This window comes from Esox lucius, chromosome 6, assembly GCF_011004845.1.
Source record: "Esox lucius isolate fEsoLuc1 chromosome 6, fEsoLuc1.pri, whole genome shotgun sequence".
NCBI classification, from domain to species: domain Eukaryota; kingdom Metazoa; phylum Chordata; class Actinopteri; order Esociformes; family Esocidae; genus Esox; species Esox lucius.
Genome location: NC_047574.1, coordinates 18,284,621 through 18,302,604, shown reverse-complemented (window position 1 = coordinate 18,302,604; position 17,984 = coordinate 18,284,621). Strand labels below are relative to the sequence as shown.

The following is a 17,984-nucleotide window of genomic DNA, read 5'->3' as shown; positions in this document are numbered from 1 at the left end:
ATAAGTTAATCTCATAGTGATTGTCCTATTTTGGACATTTGGAGAATTTATTCAAATTCATATTTTCTTTGCTAGTGTCCATAACATTTATTTTCTCATTAAAAACAGTTTTCCCTATTTCCATTTAGGTATACGTACCTGTTTAAAAAAGTTACTACATTTTAAAAATATATATATTATTTGTCAAATTAATATTATTTATTTATTTTACATCAACTTTTTTTGTTTATCTTAAATCGCTCTTATCCAGTGCTGATTCGCTCGTCATTCATAATTAGGTGGGGCAACTACAGAACCCAGTTAGTACATAGTGTATTACTTAATGAAGTATTGGAATTAACATACAGTGCTAAAAAATCCACAAATAAAAGCATTTATCGTCCCCAGTCACCGCATTGTTCAACAGGCGTGGTGTATTGCCGGCAGCCGCACTTATCCTAGCTATATAAATAAACTACAATCTGGTATATCCAGGCAGATTATTTTTCATAAATCGGCACTATGATTATGCAGGTTTCTTAATTCTGGAAGAGGATTGGAGGCTGGGCCGGTCCAAAAATGCTACGTGTCTTCGTGGTCATTTATAAGACCGTGTCCTTCAATGACTATCATCGAAACGACCCATTCCTAAAGGTTGTCAGAGTCGATAAACTCTCAAGGTCCACAGTCCATAGGGTTTGGCACGATGTCGAATCTCAAAAAGCTGCCGACGGTAAGGCTTGTATAGATTTTCTTAGAGCACCATATTGTCATTTATTTAGAAAGTTGTCTAATAGCATGCATACATAATGGCTTTATGCACCTTAAACTGTGCTGTGTGCGACACGTGTGTTTCTGCGGTCGCGTAGGACTTTATACTTGTCCTGATGAGTTACATAATCGGATTTATGTGGAGAACATGTTTTTGGAACATGTTTATCAATGATTGTAAATAGAGGTCAGATTGAAGATGCAGTGGTTGGCTATACTTAAAATTCTTCAATCAATTGGAGTGTCATTGTCACTAATCAGTCGTGTGATACAGGTAAGTGGGATCTATTGAAATATTCTGGGAAAGTATTGAAATAATTTAATTCATTTAATGTGCACACATTAGAGTGAGCCATAATTAAAGCCTTACTGAAGTCTTTACAATAAGTACTTACTCCACAGAGACCTCATCAAATGGACCTATTGATGTAAGGTGTCGAGATTCCAACGGGGCGGCGTGCCCCAGTGATTATCTATGAGTTTCACCATACGTATAAAGAGTGTCACAGCACTATTCTTATGGCTTTTAATTGATTTAACTTGTGAAGGTCCTCAGTGCTAGCCTTAATGAAGACTTTATATTTATATATTTTTTAAAAACCTTATGAAGTAGTTGAAAATTCTTTACTGTTGAGGAAGTGATGATTAAGTTTGCGTGGCACAAAAAACGTACAGTAAACAAAAACCAAATAATAACACCATTTCTTTGTACACAGGGAAATGTGTATCCCAGTGTCGATAATAGTCATAAAATGCAATTTAACAGACACTTTTATCGGAGGCGATGTAGTCATGCATACACTTTTTTACGTGTGGGTGCCAGGAGTGGAACCCACAATCCTGCCGTTATGTGTTCCACGCAGTACCAACAAAGTAATAGAGGACCACTGTAGTCTGCATATTCTCCATGGGGGAGGGGAGCACCTATGTGAATTGAATTGCTCTCCCATCGCTGGAGGTGGCATGACATACAGGAAACCCCCGCAGCCACAGCAAGGGTGTGGGGTGGGGGCACAAGATCTGGGGGCCCATGCGCCAGTGATTTCCTGATCTTGTGCACTAGCGACTCCATCAGGAGGCTTGAGGGTCTACATAGCTAACTGAGGTTGTCTGGTAAGTGAACATACCCTCATAAAGCTGAATGGCTTGGATGTCTAAAACTCCTTTTACCGTCTAGTCTAGGTTTTTCTAACATGACCTGTGTTACATGTTTTACTCTGCAGTATTCATGTTGAAAATATAATAATGGCAACATCTAGGATCTGGTGTTGGTTGTTTGCTTGGGTTCAATCAATGGTACTGTTAATTTGACCACGTTTATCTGCTTAGGACTGTAGGTAATTATTGGGAAATAATGCTAATATGGTTATAGCCCTATGTTACTCTGTAGACATTTAACCTCTGAATTATTTGAAAGTCATCGTTGAGGTGAAAAATTATCCCATTATTTCACTACTTGAATTTGCAATCTCATAGCTTCACTACGTGGAAGCACGTGGAACACACAGACAACTGTAAAGCATTTCTCTGTCTTAAAAAAAAGAATACTTTGTGATATTTGTTGTAAATCTTCATGGAACACTTTTGCCTCTATCCACCTGAGAGACTGCACTTAGTGTACCTGGAGTTTTCTTCACAACCCTCTTCTGTGTGAGAAAGTGGCTGGCTGGTCGCTCTGGTGTGTGGTAGGAGATGTTGAGAGAGAGACCAGAGAGAGAGTGCCTTTTGCTTATATAAGGCTGTCTGTCTGTGGTGTGGGTGTTGGGGCCCTGCTATGGTAAATGACAGGAGTTTGTTTGTGTAACCCACACTGGGTGGGGTAGTGTAAGGACTGGGATAATTTTATTGGGAGTAGGCTCTGGTAGGAAATGTCAGGGGCACAAGAGGAACTGGAGGTAGATGAGGAGGTGCATATCAGGCAGGCTCTTGTTTTGCCACATCATCGCTGGGCTAGTGGGAGCACAGTAGCCACATTGTCTCTCTGTCCCTGGGGGCGGGGGGGCAAGCAGCACCCAACAGTGCCTTGTCCATCCAGCCTGCCACAGATAGTCCCAGTCTGACTAATTCTGCAGGGGCCTATTCACAGTTCAATTTACAATGGTTCATATAATGTTTCATGAACCAGGCATTATTTTATTTAGTTTGACTCTTGATTCATGTTTGTTGCCAAAATCCTGTGAGTTTGTATATTTCAATTTGCGGCTTAAATTAAATGTGTAAGCTTAAATTATGATTTGGGAACAGTTTAACAGTGTATGCAAATGTTTAACTTTTAATACATACAGTATGTCTTGCAGGAATAATGCTTTTCCAGAAGTTGTCCATTTATGACTATTAATATTCTGCTGTGAATAAAAAAGAACATTAGCAGATTTGAGCTCTGGCCTTCTTGTCACACTAAATGACATTTGTTAGCTTGCAGCCGCAGAGTAGCAAGAAAAAAGCAGTGTACAGTAGTTGGACAAGGCTATTTGAGTATGCACAGTATGGCAGTTACTGTAGAGGTACTTTCCACTGAAATGACAAACTACTATGACAGTGATTTTAATCACAGTGTAGTCATTGCATTATTTGTATATTATTAAAGAACTAATATTTAAGATATTTAACGTATTACTTTCATCATGATTCAGAAAGCCTTAATAATGATAATTTACTGTTGACTTGATGTCCAGAGTTTTAGTAGCGTGATGCAATGTCGAACTAATTGAGATTAAAATACCTGCCAAAATGAACATTGGCAAGAAGGTATTGCCTACATAGCACTCCAGCTTCTTTCAAAGTTCACTTGGGCTGAGGTCATCAGGTGAGTGAGCATGCCCTCATGTTTTGACCAGCATGACTTCCTTGCTGGAAGAGTGTGTAAAAAGCAATATAGCTTTGTGCTGATGCCTACACTATGATCGAAACCTTAATTTAAGCAGGGAGGACCTCTTGAGACCCACTGCCTCTTTTTCAGGAGTACCCTACGTACATTTACAGAAACAACTTGTGAAAATATACAAGAATAGAACATAGAAAATAAACATATCATAAAGAAAGGGAAAAATAGCAATAAAAACCAAATCTTTGAATCATAAAAAAAGAAACATAAACACTCCCCAGACATTCTACAAATAATGTTTGGAATTGTCTCAAAAGCACTAGCTCTATCTGCTTCAATGTGTTCTGTACAGTATATGATTCCACAAGCTCAGTGCATAAAAACGTTCTCAGCATAGTGGAAACTGAAGGTAACAATAGGTGATCCAGTCGATGGGTTGTCTCTAGTGGGAAATGCTTTTACAGGTTAATAGAGATGAGAGGTTATGTGGTAATTACTGAAAAAGAGCTTTGCATACAGAAAGCGTGCTATGAGTCAATCTATAAACATGTAAAGAGGAACAGTCTACATTGTATTTCAAAATACAGTGTTGTGTAGTGATCTCATCACCAGTATTAAATCGTAGTGCATTGTGACTGATTGCGTCTAGGAGCTTAATACGGTTGTAGCTCCATGTCTATAAATAATGTCATTAAAATTGGTTTAAAAGTGAATTTAATCGATTGTTCATAAGGAAGACTTGCTGTAGTTATGAACCTAGTGGGAGTTGCTGAGAAGTCACAAGGCCATAGATACAATTGGACATGGCGAAATACAGGTTATGGTATCAATGTGGCCACTGACTCAGAGATTAGTCAAAACTAAATTCTTCTCTTCACATTAATGTTTTAATGAATTGATGGGATTTCATTACATTGGGAAAAAAGTGCTGTATTTTTTCCTGAATGGAAATTAAAGAGAACGAATATGGACTAGTTGTTGTTGCCACACATCAATGATGTTCTACTGTGTCTTCTACTCTCAGGATCTAAACAGATCCACCAATGTAGTGTTCCAGCCCCACCATGTGAGCCGGAGCAAGAGAGGCCAGGTGGTGGGAAACAGAGGGGGCTTCAGAGGCTGCACTGTCTGGCTAACAGGTAAACTGATAACAATGGCCAATACTCTGTGTTGTCACTATTACATGTCGCTACTGTTGATCATTGGCTAATGTCACCAGGACATGTTCTATGTGTCCGACCCAGGTTTGTCTGGTGCTGGGAAAACCACCATAGCTTTTGCACTGGAGGAGTACCTGGTGTCTCATGGTATCCCATGCTACTCACTGGATGGGGACAATGTACGCCACGGCCTCAACAAGAACCTGGGCTTCACAGCAACTGACCGAGAGGAGAACATCAGACGCATTGCAGAGGTGGCCAAGCTGTTTGCAGACGCTGGACTCGTGTGCATCACCAGCTTCATCTCTCCTTACGCTAAGGTCAGGGGTCATTTGTTCTGGTGTCTAACCATTTGGTTGGTATTGGGGTATTGTGTTATGTAGAGAGCGTTCGGGTTTAAAATGCATGCCATATATCAAGTATACTAGACAGAATTCTGATAATCAATTTCTTCCCAAAAGGACCGTGATGATGCAAGGAAGATCATTGAGGGTGCTGGTCTACCCTTCTTTGAGGTTTTTATCAATGCTCCTCTGGAGGTGTGTGAGAGTCGTGACGTGAAGGGACTATACAAAAAAGCCCGTGCTGGAGAGATCAAAGGTACATACTCATTTTAGACCGTTATTTACATTTGAGTTTCCTAACATCAATATATCACTTATATGGGAAATATATAAGGAAAATAACATCAGTCCCATTTATATATGAATGAATAAACTTTTTGAAAATAATTTCTAATGACTGAGAAAGCTTATATATTTGGGGGGACTTTTTTTATGGCAGAAACTTAATGGGAAACGCTTGCAGGCAAAAAGTACATGCAGGCTGGGGAGAGACAAGAGAGCAACAAATCCTGTCCTCACCAAAATGCTTCAGAACTCATGGAATGCTCAAGGACTGCCATTGCATACACACTCACATTTCGATCTTTAGGGGAGAGGAGACCAGATATCCAATCTGGCCAGTTTCTAATTTGACACATTAAATGTAAATTTTTGATTCGCAAATGGCATTCCATACACTATGTTTTGGATTAGCACAGCGACAGAGTATTGGCCACTTCTCACAAAAAAACTGACAATGGCTCATAAATAGCTGCTCTTCAATCCCATGCCCTTGTTCATCACAATCACTTCTACTCATGGCCGGGTCTTACAAGGCTTGCCTAGTTTTTATTTCTTGTTTGTTCAAACTTTCCTATTGCCTTAATGTTGATCTTTCATCAGTCCACAGTACATTTTTCTAGAACTCTTAAGTATGTTTTAGGCCATCCTGATTTTTGATGAAAATTTTTCCACCTTGCTGTCCAGCCTCTGTATATTGGTTGGTGAGGTTTTCTGCGGATGGTAGTGGCTGACACATCCCTACCTACCTCCTAGAGAGTGTCCCTGATCAGTCAGTCCCTGATCAGTCAGTCCCTGATCAGTCAATAAGGGCTCATTATTGTGAGCCCTTTTTGGTCATCTACTATTGAGATGTTCCTTGGATTACCAGGTAGTTTGTGCTTTCTTTCTTTTTATAAATGTCCAAAACAGTTGATTTTGGCATGTCTAAGATGTTGGCCATCTCTAATGTATCTGTGTAATGTCATTGCTTGACTTGCAATGGCACTTTGTTCCTCATGTTGTCAGACACCATCAACAGACTCCAAATGCAAAGGCTGAAGTCATGACTAGACAGCTCTCTTGTTCATGCAATAATCATGCTAACAAACACTCCTGCAGGAAGAGCAATGTTACAAACTGTCCAAATACAATTGGCACTCTAAAATGTGGGTGGGGGGTATGTACAAAACGTGCTGTAATTTTGATATGGATTTATACATCATCACGTTAAAGCTGACAGTCTGCTATTTAACACCATCGTCATTGTACCATTTTAAATCCAATGTGCTGGAATACAGGGCCAAATAATACCAAAACATTGTCACTGTCCAAATACATTAGGAGTTCACTGTACCTGCATTCTCAGGATTCACTGGAATAGACTCAGGGTACGAGCGGCCCGAAGCTGCTGAGTTGGTGCTGAAAACAGGAGAGATCTCAGTGAATGAGTGCGTCCAGCTGTTGGTGGACCTCCTTAGAGAACAGGTAAACATGGCCGACAGCTTATCCATACGTATTTGAACAGTAAAGTCAAGATTGCTGTTTTGCTATACACATAAGGCATATGAAAATATAATGAATATGAGGCACAAGTTCACTACCTTTTATTTCAGGCTGTTTCAACATCAGTGTTTTGCCAACTAAGAATAACAGTACTGTATATTTATATACTGAAGTATATGGACATTTGGCAGAGAGGTGTTTCTAATTGATCACATGTTTCCTGTTGCATTGATTGTACACACATGAAAGAGCTTTCAATGTGTTGTCTCAGTTCTATCCTTTGCTCTTGCCTTTGGAGTCTGAGTTTGGTGTACAGTAGGTACAGTCTAACACAAAAGGAGCTGTCTATGAAAGAAGAGCAAGCGATTTGGATGCTAAAAGAGGAACTCAATATGACCATAACACAAAGGTTTGGCATAGCCAAATCAAAAGTTTGGAATGTTGTGAAAAAGAAAGAATCAGCTGGTGTCTTTAGCCATTCGCAACAACAAGGAACAGAAAGGCCAGATTAGAATTTCCTAAACAGTAAAGAGATCAGCCAGTACAGTTTTGGAACAGCGTTTTATGGACGGAGACGAGGGAGATGAAGGTGAACCTTTAAGTAATGGGAAGGCAAAAGTGGGCAAGAAACAAGGAACTGCAGATGATCTAAAGCAAACCACCTCATCTGTGAAGCAAGGTGATGGTAGTATCATGGCATGGCCATGCATTGCTGTCTCTGGAGTGGGCTCACTTACCTTTATTGATGAAGTAATGAATTACAGAAGCAGCAGATAATTCAGAAGTATACAGAAGTCTCACGTCCTAGCACAGATGCCATGCCAGTGAGATCCAACGCTCTCTCTCCCTCATTTGGAGCATGGAAAACTGTTTGCTGTTACTGCCCTCAGCTGTGTTCCTGATCACTGTCCCTATTTAAGTTCCTTCTTATCTAGTGCGTCTTGTCTTTGTTTGTTAACACCCAATTTGTACAGTTGTTTTCTTTTGTCTTGTGTTTTTTTGTTTCTGTTAAGTTTTAGTTATTTTATTAAACGTCCTCTGTTCTCCCTGTGAATCTGTCCTGCCTCCATGCTTCAACGTTACAAGAAGCATCTCGGCTACAAATGTACAAGAAAATGCCACCTGACACATTGGGCCATGCTTCACAATTACAACAGGACAATTTCCCAAAACACACTGTCAACGCAACCAAGGAGTTCATCAGGGGGAAATAGTGGAAAGTATTAGCTTGGCCAAGTTAATCTCCTGATTTAAATATGATAAAGCATGCTCTTCACATGCTGAAGAGGAGACTGTAGTCAGAATCTCCCCAAAACAAGCAACAGCTCAAAATTACTTCAGTAATGGCTTGGTAAAACATGTCAAATAACTCACCACTGTTATAGCATGCATGGGATTTGTGACTAAATGCTAGATTTTAGACTTCTTACATTAGCTTTAAGTTGTGATGGCCTGATACTTATGCTTGCAAGACATGGGAGGATGGAACTCTAGAAGTGCTGTTATTCGTTGTTGGTAAAACATTTGTGCTAAAACAGAAATAAATGGTGACAGTCTATATTTATGCCTCATTAATCTTTTAAAGAATATTTTTATATGCCTGGAGTGTACAGCAAAAATATTGGTTTTGAAATTACTGTCCAAACTGTTATGGAGGGTATTGTATACGTTTCGAGTCATCTAATTAGTCAGAGCTTTTGACTAATTAGATGGGGGCATATCCCATATTTAGATACCTCACTCATATTGTTAGAGAACTGGGGTGATGGATATAACCAGAAGTTTCACATCTCAACAAAAATATGTTTAACTAACTTAGCCACCAAGTAAATGATGCTGAATGAGTTTTACCCAGTTAGTTATAAGTAGGTTGTAACCAGCCATGCAAACAGAACACTAAGATATCAATCGCATGGTTGTTACAACACAGAGCATACAGTTCACTATGTACTACCTCACATTAAGAAGTTTATCAATGAACAAAGATGATCCTAATTCATACAGTTTGGTATAGTTAACATAAAAATGGCTCATTATAATGTTAATTCTACACTACAGACATTTGAAATTTTAGTGAGCTTTATGTAACTTTGCTTCTAATATTAACTAAACTAAATTAGTAACATTAGCTTCATTAGACTCTTATTGAATATTGATGAATACCTCGCCTGTTCTTTTTTCGACTCTTTCCAGGCAAGCCATGTCAAACATCCTAAAATATATTCCACTTCCTTCCAGCATTCTGACTAAATCCAAAATGTAACCTTTTTAGTTTTTTCATTAAAATATGTTTTTATCCAAGTCAGGAAAGGAATCTTTGATGATATCAGTCTTTATTGGTATAATGTATACCACTATATTATTGATAATTATAGATTAGATCATTAAGAGTAAGCATGGTAGCATTCCCTCTCAATGGCATCAAAGTGCTAGACAGCAATATTGTTGGTAGTAGTTGGAACATGTTTGCCATTTTCCAAAGATGATTCTCAAGACCTGCGGTAGAATCTTCACACATCTGCACACAGTGAACAAGGAAGCAGGGACATGAGCCATGGCAGACAAATCAGAACTAATTTTGTGTATTTTACAGCAACCTTTTTTTGACAACAATTCACTAACTGTAAGTTGCTCTGGAGGAGAATCTACTGAAATTACACCAAATAAAACGAACGTCAAAAGAGGCAAAACAAACCTAGAAAAATGCATCACCTGCCCCTTGTCATCCTCTCATTAGTTTCTTTTTTCATTGTAATTGTGCAGAATATTGTTCCAAGAGAAATCACTGAGGAGGTTAATGAACTCTTTGTTCCGGACAACAAGCTGAAGCTCGCTCAGTCCAGCGCTAGCCAACTTCCCATCATCAGTATCACCAAGGTAACATAAGTCTTTACTAGCAATCTGAATCTTTTTTGCACGATCCAAATAGCCGTGAATCAATATTTGTGCTCACTATAGCCTCTCATCTCTCTGTGTCGTTGATTGTAGTATATGTTCTATTTACACGTCTATTGAGGAAAAATCTTCTAGATATGTAGCAATAGTACACATGGGCAAAAAAGTGACAAGACGGAAAACAAATCCCTCACACCCCGGCCAATAAGACTTCTCCTATCCACCTTTAGATTAGTAAATGTTCCCACGCCATATCTTCCTCACTAGGTCCTTCTTTCATAGTTACAGCTTGGTACACTCTTGCTGTGTGATTCGTCTCACTTTCACCACATCACTGAATATTTATTTATTTATTATTTAACCATTATTTAAACCGGTATGTCGATTGCGAACACATCATTTTCAGCGACGACCTGGCCCCAGGCATTGAAGAGAGGACAGTACACAGAGCAACGTAAATACAGTAAAATATAAATGAAGAAATAGAATATAATAAATAAACAATATATAAGAAGAACAGACCAGTAATTATAATATTACACTAGACTCAGCAGTATGCATATAGTGATTTTGGGGGGATTCAGCAGATGCAATTGTCAGAAAGCAGCTTGTGTAGTTTATTTTTAAATCTGGTGAGACCAGAATATTCATAATATACTACTGTACACCAACAGGTAAATCATTTTCAAAACCAGGCTATAATGTCCTCTGACTAACTAACTCTATACAGAGTGGAAGTATAACGTTTAAAGAGTACAATAGACATCTCTCCACTAAACAGATCTGTGCTCAGTCACATTTAGGTCACTAACTCAAGTCCAATTTGAAAGTGCTTTTGTTACAGGAAAAATCCATGAATGAGTTCTCATCTGCTTCTCCTAAATTGGTTCTCCTAACACACCACTGGTCTTAATTGTTATTCCCCCATGATGCTCCACTGGTGTATCTCTGTCTCAATGACCATGATAATTTGTAATCTAGACTTTTAATAGGCTGGCCATAAGCTTTCCATTCAACATGGCGCTTTACTAATAAAACCGTCTGATTACCATCATTCTATTTGCATAATGTTGACTTTCACATCAAGCAATGTTCCCTGTAATCTGAGGTATGTGATTATATAATACTTTCTCTGACCACTTCACCCACACACTCATTTGCAGTTTGAAATTACCTGGTACATTTAAGACCTTGTTCCAGAGGTAAAGTACAATATAAAACCTTTCCCCTAGTATCTCTTATGTCATCAGAGTTGACATGAGGTCTTTTTTATTCAGTTTTAGGTTGTCAGTGTTCTGACAACACCAAATTAAAGGTCAATGATCAACTCTTATCTATTTTACATATTATATCGAGCTGAGGAGGACATTTTAATCTGGTTTAATGTTTCAGACAATAGGTACCATTACATTCTTTCATATTCCTGACTTTGAAAGAACCACTCCTCTGTCCAAACATCTCCTACCTAATGCTGCTAAAACTAATACTAAAACAAATGCTGGTTTTATTTCAGACTGGAACTACCCTTTTCCCTGCCTCAAGCTTTCCTGCCTCAACAGTCTGATTTCACTTGACCCGTGTTCTTGTATCTTCATACATTCCAACCCATTTTATATTGACTGTTATCTGATGGTCCTGACTTGTTTGTTTGATGCTATAGCTACTGTTTGTATACTGAGCTGTCTTAAATCACAGATCAAGTCTAGCCTCCCCTGGCACAGTCTGCAATTTTTTTTGCTTTCAAACAGTATCTAACAGATTAAATAATGTTGTGGAAAGTTCCTAAATTCTTACAAGGAAATGCGTTCAAACATATTGTATGGATTGCATATGTCTTTACACCCCAGAATCCATTATTGGTGGAGGCGCCTTTAGCAGCTATGTAGCAGTGAATCCTTTTGAATAGTTTTCAAACAACTTTGCACCACTTAGGGCCACAGATATCCATTGTTTTTGTCAAAGAGTACTAAATAGTTAGTAGGAAAAATGTATGGACAGTAATATTCTAACTTTGTCTCATATTTGTATAGACATAGTTTGGGATTTTAGCAGAGATGTCCTGTATTTTATTTCCCAGAGTCACATGAGATGATTACCGTCCTGAATGATGTTGGTTGTAGCTTTGTGAGCATTAGCACAATGGTTGGAAGTGTAAAGAAACAGTTATCATGCTCAAATGAACTCCTTGTCATTTACTTTTCTCCTGTGGAACTCTATACAGTGGCTGCCAATATTTATTACATTTAAGCTGTCAAGGGAAATGATTGACTGTTATTTAACTGATTCTTGAAAAGTGTGACATATTGTCTCCTGTGCCTGTGCTGTTTAGTTGGACCTCCAGTGGTTGCAGGTTCTGGCTGAGGGCTGGGCCACCCCACTGAAGGGCTTCATGAGGGAAAGGGAGTTCCTCCAGGTGCAGCATTTTGGCTGCCTGCTCGACGGTAAAAAACACAAACGTTTATGAAAATCCAATGTTAACTGAGCAGTTCAAAAGTAAAATATAGGAATAGAAAACGAATAAACACAAAAATAAACATTTTAGGAAAATAGCAATAACAAATAACAATAACTTGATTAAAGTCCAAGTGCAGGAGTATGATGTAGTTCAGATATATGTATTTATACAGTGAACTCCAAAAGTATATGGACAGGGGGATTTATTTTTTTATTTTTTGCTCTGTATTCAAGCAGTTAGGATTTTAAATGATACAACAATGGGGTGGAAGTGCAAACTGTCAGTCTGGGACACTATGACTGCAACGTACAAAATGTGCTATAAATTTTAAATGGTTCATCCATTTAGGATTGGTGGGTTGGTTTAGGGCAAGGGAATAGGTAACATGGATTTCTGGCTCAGAGTTAGGTCTCAGGTCCTAAGACAGGTGTGTGTGTGTGTGTGTGTGTGTGTGTGTGTGTGTGTACACATAATATATGTGAATGAGCAAGCTTTCCTCTGACACCACCTGGTGTAGAGGTCCTGGATGGCATGGTGCTCAGTCCCCGTGATAAACTGTCATTTCTGTCACCTTCTAAAACACATTGCAATCAAGGTTTATGGAGTTTCAGCTTACTGAGGGGGTAGAAGTTTTAATAACTAGAAAATGAATATACAGAAGTAAATGCGGTGTGCTTGCCAGCTTGTTTACGTTTAAAAAGCTTAATTTAGATTTTGGGATACGCTAAATATATTAAACAAACTTTGTTTTGTGTCTCTAGCTTAAACAGTTCAAGAAATAAAGTACTGTTAGTGGATTCATTTATGCTACTGTAGTTATGGTAGTAGTCATAGCCAATTAAGCTTTTAAACATTTTGAGTGGAGATTGTCTAAACTTGTGAAACATATAATTGATTAATTTTGGTTGAACGGTTCAAGAGTTGTTGTTAGTTAGTGGTGTCGTAATTCAGCAAATTCCAATAGTTCCAATAGTTTATCACTAATAGACATTGAATTGAATTTCAAGTTAGAATACAGTAGCCTTGAAACTTTAAAGTTGGTAACATAGCTTAATTCCAAGTATGGCCGTTTTGAATAGCAAATATGCCTGGTACTTACATAGTTCCAATTTAAATCCATGTTAACCTGTGCAGATTTTAAAAGTTTATAGTTACAGATGTAAACAGCATCTGAACAGGAAAATTGAATAACTAATAAGGGGTATGTAAGGAATTTTGAGTTGTGCTTTGCCTTACAGGTGTGCACACCTAACAATACTTAGCCAGTAAAGCTGGGGACAGTAGATGGATATGACATTGTCATCCCTTATTGTTTTTCTACCTTAGCCAAAAACTAGGGCCCTGAGTTTCCCTTGGTTTTTTCACATGGTCAGCACAAACCCTGGCCTCGGTCATTACACGTTTCCCTTGTTCAGGTGGAACCATCAACCAGGCCATTCCCATCGTCCTGCCTGTTACCACGGAGGCCAAGCAGAGGCTGGACGGCTGTGAAGCGCTAGCTCTGGAGTTCCAGGGAACATGCGTTGCCATTCTGAGACAGCCAGAATTCTACGAGCATCGCAAGGAAGAGCGATGTGCCCGTCAGTGGGGCACTACCTGCTCTCAGCACCCATACATTAAGGTTGTGATGAACTACACATTTTCATATATATTTCCATTAAGAAACATTGTGCAAATTCTTGTGATTGCCAATTCTAAGAGCTCAAGGTATTGAAAGTTATAATTCAAGTTTAATTTTGTGACATGCCATCGATATCCTTTAAATAAAATATATTGGGTTTTTTATTCATATTACTACAACAATAACCACCTTTTATAGATGGTGATGGAGGGAGGTGATTGGTTGGTAGGTGGTGACCTGGAGGTGCTGGGGCGAATCAGATGGAATGATGGCCTGGACCAATACCGCTTCACTCCACTAGAGCTCAAGCAGAAGTTTAAAGAAATGAAAGCAGGTTACAAAACATTATTCTACTAAAACTGGATGGGACAAGTACAAATATAGTAATGGCACATTTGATAAAATATTATTATTTTTACATTTTGTCTCATTAAATTAAAGTTCATGAATAGCTAAAGCAATTGTGTTTTTCTGATTTCTCGAAAAACACACTTGACTAAGGACCTGATGCAATAATGACCATGGTAAATTACATTTGCATGATAAATATAAACAATTCTGTGTGCAACTTTGAAGAAAGATAGTATGAGCAACATTTCACTATGCATGGTTCATTTATTTATCCACAAATTAAATGTATAGTTATTAATACATAAAAACATGCGTAAAATGTATATATTTGTTTTTGTTGTGGGCTCAAATATTATGTTGACTTGAACAATAAGTAAACAGAATGCAAATGACACAGACTAGAAATTATCTTTGATTTTTCCTCAGGTTACCAAGTACAGGTTCCTTACAACCACTAGTGTATAAATCATATTTGTTTGAAATTCCCCTAAGCTGGTTTGTGTCTGAAAGCCCATAGTATCACAATCCATAATAAGTAATTATTTAGAACTGTATTTAAAATGTAATGCTATATTTTGCTTCATTAGCATTGTCAGAATTCATGAACTGAAAGAGTTGGACTGCTTTAACAAAAACTGCATTGAGAGCGAAGACTAGGTTTAGTTATTTGTTGCATTAGTAATTATATTTTTTAAATTACATTGTGTTGAAATAGCCACTGCATTCTATCTACTGAGAACAGACACTATTTCTCTAACAGCCACAGCCATTGGAAGTTACGAAGTGATGCAAGTAGAAAGTTCCCCTTGGGGCAGGAAATAAATATGAATTGAACATTAATGGGAAGTATCTTTGCAAATGAACAATAATTTTATCACAAAAATTGCAACATGCTTGGAGGGAATATAACTTCATCAGTTTGTTTGATTGGAAGCAAACTACATTGAAGTTTGTTAGTGTTTTTGAAGAAGTAGGTTTGTTATAGCTCATGTTTTAGCTTTTCCACTCATACATTTTGACAATGCCAGTTATGCTCCGAGGCTGGGGTGGCTTTTTGTGCTTTACGACACCATGGTATTCAGACAATGCACAGTATGGGGAATTCCGCCCAAATATTACTTAGACCAACTATCCCTTTAAATTCAGTATCTCTCCTATTCTTCATGACCACCAGATGCCGTCTTTGCCTTTCAATTGCGTAACCCGGTCCATAACGGTCATGCCCTATTGATGCATCACACCAAGCAACAGCTCCTGGATCGGGGCTACAAGAGACCTGTCCTCTTGCTGCACCCACTGGGGGGATGGACCAAAGATGACGACGTGCCCCTGGACTGGCGCATGAAACAACATGCTGCAGTACTGGAAGAGGGGGTATTGGACCCAACAAGCAGCATAGTGGCTATTTTCCCTTCCCCCATGATGTACGCTGGACCCACAGAGGTACAGCTCAATGAAGCCATCAACACATCCATACTCTATGTTCAGTGTTTCATGTTTATATGGCTGGGGGCATTAGGCAGTATTTAGTCCGTTATAGTGAATAAATCCCCCTATGTTGTCGCGTGACAACACTAGAGTTGTGAATAGCCTAATGCGTTAGCCTAGTAGCGCTAAAAGGGTTTAACACTGTAATGTGAATCCCCTTTTGTTTTTTCCTCAGGTACAATGGCACTGCAGGGCCCGGATGATTGCTGGAGCTAACTTCTACATTGTGGGTCGGGACCCAGCGGGAATGCCCCACCCAGAGACCAAGCAGGACATGTATGAACCCACGCATGGGCGTAAGGTACTCACCATGGCCCCAGGCCTCACCTCGGTAGAGATCATCCCCTTCAGAGTGGCCGCCTACAACAAGACCAAGAAGGCCATGGATTTCTATGACAAGGATCGGTGAGCAAAATGTGAAAGATTGATTATGGCTTTTGTAATACATATTTACAGATTATTTTTTACCAAGCCTGTGGTGGGAAATGGGAATGTTATCAATAGGAAGTGCCATTGATAATTATTATTTATCTTTGTCTTAATCACTCAGCCATCTCTCTTCAGGAAGTGCCATTGATAATTATTATTTGTCTTTGTCTTAATCACTCAGCCATCTCTCTTCCCCTCATCTGCCTTTCCCAGGCATGCTGAGTTTGAGTTCATTTCAGGGACCAAAATGAGGAAACTGGCACGGAACGGGGAGAATCCCCCCGATGGATTCATGGCACCCAAGGCCTGGAAGGTCCTGACTGAGTTCTACAGCTCTCTACAAAAGGATCAGTAACCAAGATAGCACTTATACAGCTGCCTACGCAGTTATTAGTTACCCAAACACCAGAGCTCTATCAAGGGCTGAATGTTTCTTGTTTGATTTTATCTGTGAGTCATTGGTTTCATTTCATTATTTGATTTCAAATCAATAGAATTTACTATTTAAATATGTCCCCCTCTGTCCCTGAATTTTTCTAAATATAGTATGCCTATTTAAGATGGGTATGTTGCTAGGATTTAGATTTCACTTTTAAGAGGAATTCATTATTAGGATTTCATAGTTTTTTCAGGGTGCCTGAATGTGCATTTTTTTTATTCTCCTATTTGCAGGTACATTTTATATATTGTTTAAAAATATTTCCAGAAGGAAAATCAATATCACCTCACAATTATTGAGTTTGATTTTCAGCATTTTACAATAAAATATCAAACAGAACAAAATATCAGTGTAACATTGCTAATTTAATTATTTGACAGAATTGGTCAGGGGTTTTCATACTTTTACAAAAGCACTATTTTTGGACGTCTTCCCTAAACAAACTCTACAAGATCTAAATGTTAGCAGCTGTTTACCAGTTTCTAAGCATTATTGAAACTTTGGTTGGAACCAGGTTCAGATTTTTGCCATCAAACACAAGAGGTGGGTTTTGTATAAAAAGAGGGATGTTTGTACCCATTGTGAACTGGTGGGTATGTAATGTTGTGGAGATGTTTTTCTGCCAAATGTCCTGGCATCTTGTCTAGGAAACACTGCATCGTTGACTGTCTGCCTCTGCTAGGAGGCTACAATAAAACTAGGTTTTTGGATCTTCTAGCAGCACAATAATCCAAAACTGGCAAAAAATGACACTCTGACCACAGAACCAATTTCACCAAAATGTAAGGTTATATTTCTGAAATGTTCAGTGTAGTATAATGCTAGTAAACCATGTGGAACCGCTGTTAACATGTTATTCCACAGAAGCCGGAAGAATGGAATAGTTCTGAACATGGGTGATTGTGTGTTTGTGTTTGATCCACATCTATGTGTACATGTAGGGAAAATGAAATCCCCTGAAATATAGTAAAACTTTGAAATCAACTTAGTTTCAGGGAAATACTTATAATTGGGCTAAGTGCTAGAATTTGAGTTACTTTTAGGTCTACAGTAGGCAGTTTAGATTAAACATTAAAGTTGTTGAGGTTAAATTGGGAGTTAGGTTAGGTTTAGGGCTAGGTAATAGGGAATATGGATTTCTGGGTCATGGTTATGTCTCATGTCCCCAACAATATAATCAAATTAGGACCTTTTCACAGGGATAGTGAAACATGAAATATGTGAACTTATTAGGACCTTTTGCCAGTCCCCAAAAGGACAAAATCAATGTCCAGTTTAGGGGTTAGGTTTCAGAATGAAATGTAAAGGTTTAAAGTTTAGGCATGAATGTTATTGAGGTTATGGTTTAGTTAGGCTTAGGGAATGCACATTTTTAGTTTTCTGCTCCCCACAGAAATAGAAATACAAGGTTCTGCGTTCATGTGTGGTATCTGTAGGAAGAAGAAAATATTATTAGAAAAGTAG

General features: G+C 38.5%; 1 protein-coding gene across 2 annotated transcripts; it reads left to right on the top strand.

Annotated features, from left to right (window-relative positions):
- Positions 1 to 523: 523 nt before the first annotated feature.
- On the top strand, positions 524 to 17,409 carry LOC105010649 (bifunctional 3'-phosphoadenosine 5'-phosphosulfate synthase 2-like). Of its 2 annotated transcripts, none has more exons than XM_010870115.5 (12): positions 524 to 712; positions 4,599 to 4,713; positions 4,819 to 5,054; positions 5,196 to 5,334; positions 6,706 to 6,824; positions 9,606 to 9,719; positions 12,067 to 12,178; positions 13,608 to 13,813; positions 14,012 to 14,147; positions 15,339 to 15,607; positions 15,828 to 16,057; positions 16,295 to 17,407. In XM_010870115.5, exons 1-12 carry the CDS (start codon positions 686 to 688, stop codon positions 16,434 to 16,436), a joined length of 1,845 nt encoding a protein of 614 aa, XP_010868417.3. In that variant the 5' UTR covers positions 524 to 685; the 3' UTR covers positions 16,437 to 17,407. The 2 variants fall into 2 exon arrangements, with proteins under 2 accessions (XP_010868417.3, XP_010868416.3); XM_010870114.4 differs by lacking the exon at positions 524 to 712 and adding an exon at positions 755 to 1,024 and having other exon boundaries at positions 16,295 to 17,409.
- Positions 17,410 to 17,984: the final 575 nt, after the last annotated feature.

What these genes read in the sequence shown, in the direction of transcription:
- LOC105010649 (XM_010870114.4), top strand. Translation starts at nt 950, where the DNA reads ATGCAGTGGTTGGCTATACTTAAAATTCTTCAATCAATTGGAGTGTCA. An exon ending in TAATCAGTCGTGTGATACAG is followed by an intron (nt 1,025 to 4,598) that starts GTAAGTGGGATC and finishes TTCTACTCTCAG; the next exon opens with GATCTAAACAGATCCACCAA. An exon ending in CCGTGCTGGAGAGATCAAAG is followed by an intron (nt 5,335 to 6,705) that starts GTACATACTCAT and finishes CTGCATTCTCAG; the next exon opens with GATTCACTGGAATAGACTCA.